We start from the raw sequence: 11,071 nt of genomic DNA, 5'->3' as shown, positions 1-11,071 counted from the left end.
TGAGATAAAAAACACACGTTTTAATAAAGTGTTTCATTCTGAGGATTCAGATTTCTGCAATTTAAAGACTTTTATTGTTGTTTTTCAGGTTGTGTAAATGCTGGAACACTGAGGAGTCGACAGAACTTTGTGTTGTTTATTAATATTGTTTATTAATAATGAGTTTTGGGGTCATGAATGTGCAAATTATAAGCAAAGTTAAACATATGACCTCTCTGTGCTCTCTGTCAGAGTCACCAAAAAAATAAAAAAGAAAACGTATTTGACAAAAAATTACAGAGAAACCTCAACAACTAAGCATAACATTGTTTTTTCAGCATTCACTGCATCCACTCTTCACCTTCACTCCAGCTTCCATTCTTTTCAGGAGACTCACTTTTATTTCTCAAAGAAATCTGCAGACACACCTCCAAAGCTCTGTCTTAGAAGTTTGTTGATCATTTTCTGAAGTAATCAAACACATTCAGTGGTGTTGAGGTCTGGACTCTGGGGTGGTCAGTCCATTGTTCAGCTTCTTTGTTTGATGTGTCTCCTTTTCTCAGTGAGGCTCTTCTTGACAGCTACACATCCTTTCAGACCCACAGCGCTGAGTCGTCTTCTCACAGTGGAAGGATGGACAGAAACACCTGTGGATGTTTTCAGATCTGAAGCAGCTTGATTTTCTCAGCTTGAAAGAAAGAAAGAAAGAAAGAAAGAAATAATCTGTGATCAGCTACCAGTATCCTCAATTAGTTGCCGTTTGATCCACTCATCTCTCCTTCCCTCTCCCTTCTTTCTTTCTCTCTCTCTCTTTTCTACCCCCTCTTTCTTTCTTTCTCTTTCTTTCTCATCCTCCATCTCGCTGACCTCTCTCTCTTCTCCTTCTCTTTAACCTTCTCTCTCTCTCTCTCTCTCTCTCTCTCTCTCTCTCTCTCTCTCTCTCTCTCTCTCTCTTCATTCACCTCTTCAACTTTCAGTAAAAACCCCTCCTACGTCATCGGTGAAGGTGGTTCAGAAAGTACCGATGTTTATAAAGCGCGCGGAGCGCACGGAGCGCTAAAGACACATACACGCTACACATGCGCGCGCTCGGCACTCACACACACTCACACACACACAGATTTGGTCCTGTTGGTTGCTTTTATTTACCCGTCCGCTCCGCTCTCTCTCTGAGGTAAGTGTGATCTCTCTCTCTCTCTTTCTCTCTCTCTTTTCCTCTCTGTCTCTCTCTTTCCAAACTTCTCTCGGTGGAGCTCCGCTCTCGCGCGCGCCCGGCTTTGCCCCTCGCGCAGCGCAGCCCCCGGGGGGTGTGTTCGGGCGGCTGAGGGGCGAGCCGGCGCACGCAGCCTGGAGAGCCGCAGTAAGGAGTGCGGAGCGGAGAGCAGAGCGGAGCTCACTAAACCTCATCACTGCGCCTAAAACAGCCGCTTCTCTTTTTTTTTACAGGTTTCTGAAGATTGAAAATTTGAGCGGAGACCATCAAACAGGGCGCCAAACTTTTAGGATTTTTAGAAAATATTTTTCTATTTTTTTCTCTTTGTTTTCTTCCTTTTTTCTTTTTTTTTTTTGTTTGAACTGCTTTATCAAGAGTCCCATTGACGGACTCTAGACGCGCGCGGACTGTTTGTTTTTGTTATTTGTCCATTGTGTTGTAGTAAAAGTAGCTGTTTTTTGTATTTTTAATTTATTATATTAATGGTTATTGATTTTGTGGTGTTGATTATTAGTCTGGTAGTTGTCTGTTAGTGTTTTGTGTTTGTGTTGTGGCTGTAGTTGTTGTTGGTTATTTGTTTGGAGATGTTTGTTGTGGCGGCCCTGTGCTCCCTCGTGCCCGCCCTGCTCCTGCTGCTGCTCTCCCGCGCGCTGTGGGGGCTGAGGTGGAGCTCGGCGCGCGACAGGAGCTGCACGCTGCCGCTGCCGCGCGGCTCCATGGGCTGGCCGCTGGTGGGAGAGACGCTGCACTGGCTACTGCAGGTCAGACACTCAACACACTGAACTGCGTTCCTCAGTTCTGCTCAGGGAGAAGCTGGAGAACCTTCTCCTGCTCCAGCACACCTGATCAGAACGCTCAGGTTCGCTTACAGGGAAACTCCACCGAATTTTCAAACTTTCTGCAAAGGTTTAAATGGTTAAGATATAAACAGAGTCATTCAGAGTGGTTTGATGTGAAACGCTCCGTTCTAGATAGTTGTTCACAGAGGTGGTGATGGGAACCAGACATCTGGAGAGTTTAATGCCTTAATACGCTGCCTGACAGCTGAGACAAAAGATCTACAGTCTTAAAAAAGATGGTTCTTCAAGGGTTCTTTAGTACAAGAAATGGTTCTATCTAGAACCATTCCAAGTGTTGTATATTGTTCCATACAGAACCTTTTGAAAAATGCATCCATACAGCACCAAAAAAGGGTTCTTTTATTGTTACGATGTCAAGCTTGTCACAATAGCAGAACACTTTATGGTGCTGTATAGAACCATTTTCAAAAAAGTTCTATACAGAACAAACACAACACATTCTCCAACAATCTGAAGAACAATTTCACCATGCAAAGAACCATGATATTGTTAAGTGGTTCTATATACACTCTTAAAAAGGATGGTTCCTCAGGTGTTCTTAAGTAAAGACAGTGGTTCTGTATAGAACCGTGAACATTCAAAGAACTATGCATGTTAAAATGGTTCTTTTACATTGTGAAACAGTTTTTCAGCTTGATGGAGGATGTGTTGTGTTTAGTCTGAGGAAAAGAACCATTTAATCTTGCAAGTGGTTCTTTGAGTGTTCATGGCTCTATTAAGAACTATTCGTCTTTACTCTTGAAGAACTCTTCGTAGAACCATCTGTTTTTAAGAGTTTACAATAGTTTGGACCTAAAACGTACTTTTTGAAATCCATTCTTTTTATGATTTACCACTATTTTCATTTGTTTTATTTTTATGTTTTTAAATCAAAACCAATATATAAACTCACGTGTAGGTTCACTGGTGGTTTAGATAGTAAATGAAAAGGCTATATTTGTGTTGTAGTCATGGTGACCCCTGGTTCCTATCACCACCACTGTAAAGACATCTGAGTTCCTCTATAATGGAGTATTTCACACCAAACCACTCTGAGTGACTGACACTCTGAGTCTGTATGTTCTTCAGACATTTTGAAAATTTTGGTGGAATTCTCCTTTTAAAAAGTGGTACTCTGTGTTTACATGATTCATATTCATATGAAGGTAGAAAAAGGGATCTAAATAGTACTGAAAAAGGTTCTTTGACAGTAGTGCTACACTAGTGGAACCACATTTTAGAACTATACAGAACGCTTTTTAAAAGCGTTCTTTAAAGAACCATATACGACTGGTTTTCCATCATAGAGAACCTTTTACACATTCAAATGGTTTTCTGAGTGTTCATGGTTCTATATAGAACCACTGCCTTTGTGATTTATATATATTGAAATGTTTTGAATCAAGGAAAGTCAATGTCTGCAAGATTTTCATTAAAATCTTTAGTATTATTAATGTAGTTGTATAATAATAATAATAATAATAATAATAATAATCAGTATTATTATTACTAGTATTTATTATGTTCTTTTTGTTTCGTCCTTTGATTCTTATTATTAGTAGTAGTGTTACTCCAGTATATTTACTTTATTCTCTCTCTCTCTCTCTCTCTCTCTCTCTCTCTCTCCCCTCTCTCCCCTCTCTCCCTCTCTCTCTGTCACTCTCTCTCTCTGCCTCTCTCTCTCTCTCAGGGCTCAAGCTTCCACATCTCGCGGCGGCAGAAGCACGGTAACGTGTTTAAGACGCACCTGCTGGGGAAGCCCGTTATCCGCGTGACCGGCGCCGAGCACGTGCGGAAGATCCTGCTGGGTGAGCACACGCTGGTGAGCACGCAGTGGCCCCAGAGCGCGCGCATCATCCTGGGGCCGCACACGCTGGTCAACTCCACCGGGGAGCTGCACAGGAAGAAGAGGAAGGTGAGCAACAACCCAACAGTCAAGAGCTGAAGCATAGTTACTTCTGCAGAAATCATATTTTAGATCTAAAACCCAAATTTGGGATTTTGGTTTTAATTGGTTTCTGTATGGACTCTGCAGTTAATACTGAATACTTATGGAAGCCCAGTCTCTCTCAAAATATTGACTTATTATCTCAGAATGACTCACTTTCTCAAAATCATGACTTACTATGTTGAAATAGTGAGTTAGTATTGTAGTGTTTTACTGATATTAAACCCTTAAAATCCAGGCTTATTATATACTAAGGCTTATTATTCAGTAACTACAGGGACTTTAGTGCGAACTGGCTGAGCTGTTCTTAGGTTATAAAGTGTGTAATAAAGCTTTGGGCCCACCAATGAGCTCTGGCCACTTAGGGGCTTAAATCAGACACACATCTTATGCACAAGTCGATGTGCTTTATTAAAGGCTGTAGTTGGCCCCAGCCACACCGTAGAGAAAGCTAGACTTTTGGCTAACAGCTAGCTCTAGCATTAACTCAGGTCTCACTCACATCCGAGCCCTAATTGACTTAGTATTTCTCGTTCAAACAGATATAAGGTGGACTGGCCCCACTTTCACAGTCCGATACTGCAGAATAACCCCAAGAATAACTGCTGTAGAACAATAACCCATAATAAACATGAAAACATTTCTCAAACACGCTACAATGATCTCTTCATTAAGTCATTATGTTGTAATAATACTTATTATCCCAACATTCTTTACTTTCTAGAGTTTACGATTACGGTTTTATCTGAAACATAATGATACTGTCAGTGATTGCATTATATAATCTAATTAAATTAGCTGTGATTCATACTCATGTTGCCCTTTTCCCCCCGAGCCCCCCAAAATGCTTGTGCAGGGGTCTGCCCTGTGCTGTTGTTGCATGTATACATTTCACATCACCCAAAATCCTTAGAAATTCTGAAAATTGAAAAAATGGTGGACTAATTCTTTATCCTATAGTGTAAAGTGAGCCAGTGACAGATCTGAATGAACCTACACCGTCCATTCTGTGTCCTGTCCAGATCCTGGCCCGCGTCTTTAGCCGTGAGGCGCTGGAGACCTACCTGTTGCGCCTACAGGACGTGGTGAAGTGCGAGGTGGCGCAGTGGTGCGCGGAGGCGGGTTCAGTGGATGCTTACGACGCCACCAGGTCCCTCACCTTCCGCGTGGCCATGCGTGCTCTGCTGGGCCTGCGGCTGGAGGAGCAGCGCATCGTTTACCTCTCCAAGATCTTCGAACAGCTCATGAGCAACCTGTTCTCACTGCCTGTGGACGCGCCTCTCAGCGGCCTGCGAAAAGTGAGGGTGGATCAGACACATCCCATCGTAACATCACATCATCACTTACAGCACTGTCTTATAGTCTGTTTTATAGGCGTATAATACCTAGTGAGCTGCGTACGTAGGTGGCTCTGGCTGTAGAAGCAATTTTAAAATAGAGCTCAGGGTGTGTTCAAACGTAATTGCAAGGTTCTCAGATTGGAGTTGCGCTTTAAAAAGCTGTGCAACTTTTTTTTGGCCATGAGGCCTTCACTTTTGGGAAAAAGTATGGTTTTCACAAAAGCCCTGAGTGACATCATCCGCCTATTTAATCAACTGGCCAATCACGACAAGAAGAAAAGGTTACCATAGCAACCACGGCACCAAAGATAAGCAAAATGACCCCCACAGAGTTGTGCAACTACTTTTTTGACACTGACGCCTTCACTTTTGGGAAAAAGTAGGTTTTTTACAAAAACACTGAGTGATATTATTCAGATTTTTAATCAGCTGGCCAATCATAACAAGAAGAAAAGGTTGTCATAGCAACAACAACACCAAAGATATGCAAATTAACCCCCAAAGTGCTGAATAAAAGATGAGTGGGCAAGTCTAAGGAAATATAAGACATGTGATATACAGTCATATGCAAAAATTTAACACCTCTTGTCAAATTATATGTTTTGTACAGGTACATTCTACGTAAAAAATAGGTATCACGTTCTCTAAACTAAAATATGCCATTTTTCGGCAAACTTTAGCGCACAATTTCTGTTAATTTGGTGAGTTTAACACATTGGCCTACCTAAAAACATGAGTTAATATCTCTCTCATACGTTCATACTTAGCTAGCTAGCCCAAACAGATACTCATAATTCGTTCTAACTGGCCAAGACTACCCTCTATATCTGGGACAACTGATTTGCCAACATTAACTAGCTAACTACATTTAAGAAAACCTTTGTTAGTGAAAAAAATCAGTTTTGTATAAGAAAATAATGTAAGACATCAATATTTCATATAAAAGCAAGGATTCAAATGTATCTGATACTTATAGCTTAGCTAGCTAGCATATAAAAATCCTCATAATTCTATCTAATTCCACCAACTCTACCCTATTTAGATGGGACAGTGGATTAGCTAATGTTACTAAGCTAATAGCATTGAAGAACCGGAATATAAGGATCCTCTCACAGTAGTCATATTGAGTCAGCAAGTCGTAGTTAGCTTTGTGGCTAGTTGAAAGACTAGCTGTCTGAGGTGACAGAGCTTACTAGCATGCTAATACGTGAGTACCTTTAATGCAGCCAACCCAAAGTTGTAAAATTACCATCATCATAACTGAAATCATAAGTAAAAAGGACTTTTGTACACATTTATGACAAACACAAAGTAAAGCACCATACATGGCCGTACATTTGAACATAAACTTTCAAGGAAGCTTATCACTGTGTTGTCTGGTACATTGAAGATACTGTAGCATTGGCGTAGAGTAACACACAGGGAAGGCCATGCTTCCACCACGAGAGGTGCTCCTTATTAAACTCCAGAATGGAAAGGCACATTCAACACAGTGAACTCACAGGGGAGGTCAGCACTAGCCATACACTTCACCCACATGGTGACCACCAACCCACACTAACGACCCAAATCCCCTGACACAGAACAACACAATAAACCCACAGAGCATAACCTTAACTAATGAACAACAACATAAACAACACAAAAAAATCCCATTTCTGGAGGACTTGCACCTCCCATCATCCTCGAACTAATGGCCACGCCTCACGAGCATCTAGAGGCCAGCCAGTAGCCGCTCATGACAGTACATTTGGTATGGCCTTGAATTTACATTGACAGTGCACTCTTTGGTACAGCTGGATGTCAGTATGAATGAACAGTATGAATTCATCGCTGCAGGTGTTTCTTCAGTGCTAGAAGTCATTCACATCCACCCATGCCTGGTTCAGCCTCTGTATGAAACAAATAAACAAAAAGTTGCATTTTCACATTAAAAATGTGGTTTTTCATAACAGAGTTTCATATTTTGATCTCTTTATTTAGGGAAAAAGAGCACGGGACATTCTGCATGCTGCCATGGAAAACATCATTGAGAAGAAGTTGAAGAAGCAGGAGCAAGAGGACGAATACTGCGATGCTTTTGACTACATGCTGAGCGGCGCAAAGGAGAACAGCTACAACCTGACCATGCAGGAGCTCAAGGTATGACCTTCAATCAGAAGCCTTTTCGAACCAGTACACACATTTTCTAAACTACTTATCCATCGGGGTTGTTGGAGTCTATGCCAGCCGTCACTGGGCAGAAGGCAGGAAACACCCTGGACAGGTCACCAGTCCATCACAAGGTAGATACACAGACATATAGGGGCAATTGAGTGTTTCCAGTTAGCCTGGCTGCATGTCTTTGGACTGTGGGAGGAAACTGGAGTACCCAAAGGAAACCCTTGCAGACACAGGGAGAACATGCAAGCTCCACACAGAAAGGCCAGAAGGACACGGCCATGGAATCAAACCCAGGCCTTTCTTGCTGTGAGGTGACAGCGTCACCCACTGCGCCACCTTGTCACCCCTTTTACAACCAGTACACAAAAGTTCAAACAAGTACTACATTAGAAAACAGGGTGCCATGTGGGTCCTATACTGTGCATAGAGAAACAGCCCTGAATTTTACATTTATGGCATTTGGCAGACGCTCTTATCCAGAGCGACTTACAATTTGATCATTTTTACACAGGTAGGCAAAGGTAGTGTTATGAGTCTTGCCCAGCAACTCTTATTGGTATAGCGCAGGGTGCTTACCCAGGCAGATAATTGAACCCCAGTCTACAGCATAGAAGGCAGAGGTGTTATCCACTACACTACACCAACCACAGGGAGTAACTGTACATCCTTACAATGTAAATGGAAGAATGCACAGTTACACCCTGGCATTCACTGGTTACTTTGAAAGCTCCATAAAAGTTATATCTGTTTTTGCAGGAAACTGCAGTAGAGCTGATCTTCGCCGCTCATTCCACTACCGCGAGTGCGGCCACATCTCTCATCCTCCAGTTAATGCGGCATCCTGACGTGGCAGAGCGTGTGAGGGCCGAGCTCGAGGCAGAAGGTTTGATCACAGAGGCTCGTGGATCCTGCCGATCACGCTGTGCCGAGGGTAGTGGCCTGCACTCAAAGGTGGAAAAGTGTGTGGACCAGGAGGAGGTGTGTCCTGAGCTCAAAACCAAACCCCTGCTTGATAAGACAACCTGTTTGGAGGAAGGTCATCGCTCGCGGACCCACGTGCCTTACTTGAGCCTGGAGAAGCTGAATCAGCTCAGCTACCTGGACTGCGTGGTCAAGGAGGTGCTCAGATATCTCCCGCCAGTGTCTGGGGGATATAGGACAGTCCTGCAAACGTTTGAGCTGGACGTGAGTGTTTTCACTTTATTAGAAAAATCTGCCTTGTACAGTTGCCCTCTACTTAACTTATCATTGGCCAGTTGATGACCATAGGACTGCTGTTGTCCAGATATTATTTGGGTGGTGGTCCATTCTCAACTGTCCTGGTGTACCCCCTGCCCTGCACATTTTTGTGTTTTCCTGCTCAAAATCACCCACTTTGACTCAGGAATGGCTTGCAAATTAACTGCTTCATTGGATCAGGTGCATTGAGAGCTTGGAAGATACGAAATGTGCAGCGCAAAGGTCACTCTAGGAACCACTGTGCTAGAGGATGACTTACATATCTTTCGTGCATCAGCAGATGGGCTTCTGCATATGTCATATGAATTTTTTTTAGATATTTAGGTGTGAAGCACCTCATGGATCTGGCTTGTAACTCATTCACATACACACTCATGTTTGGCAGCATTAATATTCTCCACAAGGGGGCAATCTAGTGGCTTTTGATGCTACCTTAGGAGTGGTGTTTCACATTAATGACACTGTGTGTCCTTGAAAACAACACAATAACAAAATATATTGACAATAAAACAACATTTTAACCTTGACTGTTGGGCTAAACTACACAGTGACCGGGCAAATTCACTACAGAGAGTGCATCTTCCACAGCCCCCCAGTATCTTTCTTTTGGATGCTTTCAGTTTCCATAGCCAGGCTGTAAGATTACAGCAACTGCTCTCAGTACAATGCTAGCAGTATTTGAAGAAGGACATTCCCAAGCATGTAACATCATAGAAATACCAACATTTGTCGATCTACATTTAACAGCCAGTCACCCATGGAACAGCCCCAGTGCAAGTACGGGTCTAGAAATGCCCCTATTGTTGACTTATCGTTGCACTCCTACTCATAAATACACTTACATAGTAGTACTGTACTGTTTATAGAGGTACTTAATGAATAAACTACTGATGTGGTAAAGCCATAAAAGCTAATCAGGTAATGATGTTGCTAATATTACTCCTTCTTTTCTCTGCTTGCAGGGCTACCAGATCCCAAAGGGCTGGAGCGTCATGTACAGCATCCGCGACACGCACGAGACTTCCCCTGCCTTCCAGAACCCGGAGCTCTTTGACCCGGACCGCTTCAGCCCTGAGCGGGATGAAAGCAGAGCTAGCCGCTTCAGCTACGTGCCATTCGGAGGCGGCGTGCGGAGGTGCATTGGCCGTGAGCTGGCTGTGCTTGTGCTGAAAACATTGTGCGTGGAGTTGCTGGCCACTGCTGAGTGGACACTGGCCACGGAGACATACCCCAGGATGCAGACGGTGCCGATCGTCCATCCGGTCAATGGACTGCACGTGAAGTTCAACTACAGGAATCACGCGAGAAACCGCAGAGAATCCACTCATCTGTAGAGGAGAGAAGCCTCATATGGACAGAACACCAGCCAACTTCAATGTTTTAAACTGGACTCTTGAGAGACCGATCACTGAGGGAGATCTACATTTTTTAAATTTAGAGATCAAGTCAGTGGTTTTCTTTGTTAACTAACCCGTGAATAACTAGCCAACTTGCCGAAAATGCATGATCTTCTAACCTAAAGAAACTAAGAAATCCAAAAATCAAAAATGGGCAAAAAAAAAAAAGTTCAGGTTGCAAGATGGCTGCTACTACTGTTTTTTAGCCATGTGATATACGTTTGTCTATTTCAATAGATGACCGTATGTCAAACAGTGTCAGAAACATGGACATGTGTGCACTTCCATAGGCCTAGCTAGAGAAAAGCTAACCAAGCCTTTTCCATTCCACCTATTGACTGAACCCCAAATGGCTCCTTATTGGCAGTATAGTGCACATATTGAGTGTAGAACCAATGTAGTAGAACCTATTTACCAATGTAGTGTACTATAAAGGGAGCAAAGAGCCATTTGGGATTCAGCCATTGCTTTCCCTTTCTCATTTATATGTGATATATCAACAAAATGTGCTTTTGTTTGTCAAATGAAGTAAGAAATTTTAATAAGCTCTATTTATGTTTCATTTTATTACATAGAGATAGTATAGTGAGTAAAGAAATACAAAAAGCAATAAAAAGTCAATAGTTACTAGGAGTTCGATGTTAATAAGGAATAGCTATCTCGCCATGTTGACTTTTAGATGTGTACCCTAGTACGTAGAAATGTGGTATCGCTTCATACTGTGGGAGTGCTATAAATCAGTCAACTGCGTTTATTCGAAATGTAAACTGTGAATAAGGATCATTGCCGTGTGAAGCTAATGATCGTTCTGAAAACAGGGAAGGAGAAACCAGCAGCACTTTTACTTTCTGACTGAGGATTTTTTGTATATTTGTTTTGTTAATAACTGTGTAATATTTGCATGTGACTTCAAAGACACGTGCTTAGTATTCTTCATCATCTGCCATATCAAT

General features: G+C 42.5%; 1 protein-coding gene across 1 annotated transcript; it reads left to right on the top strand.

Annotated features, from left to right (window-relative positions):
* Nucleotides 1-1,048: 1,048 nt before the first annotated feature.
* On the top strand, nt 1,049-10,746 carry LOC118823612 (cytochrome P450 26B1). Its single transcript, XM_036593322.1, has 7 exons — nt 1,049-1,153; nt 1,426-1,953; nt 3,722-3,946; nt 5,002-5,277; nt 7,303-7,461; nt 8,239-8,667; nt 9,684-10,746. Exons 2-7 carry the CDS (start codon nt 1,777-1,779, stop codon nt 10,053-10,055), a joined length of 1,638 nt encoding a protein of 545 aa, XP_036449215.1. The 5' UTR covers nt 1,049-1,153; nt 1,426-1,776; the 3' UTR covers nt 10,056-10,746.
* Nucleotides 10,747-11,071: the final 325 nt, after the last annotated feature.

The sequence above is a fragment of the Colossoma macropomum genome, unplaced genomic scaffold (assembly GCF_904425465.1).
Source record: "Colossoma macropomum unplaced genomic scaffold, Colossoma_macropomum, whole genome shotgun sequence".
Lineage (NCBI taxonomy): Eukaryota > Metazoa > Chordata > Actinopteri > Characiformes > Serrasalmidae > Colossoma > Colossoma macropomum.
This window is presented reverse-complemented; position numbering and strand designations above follow the sequence as displayed.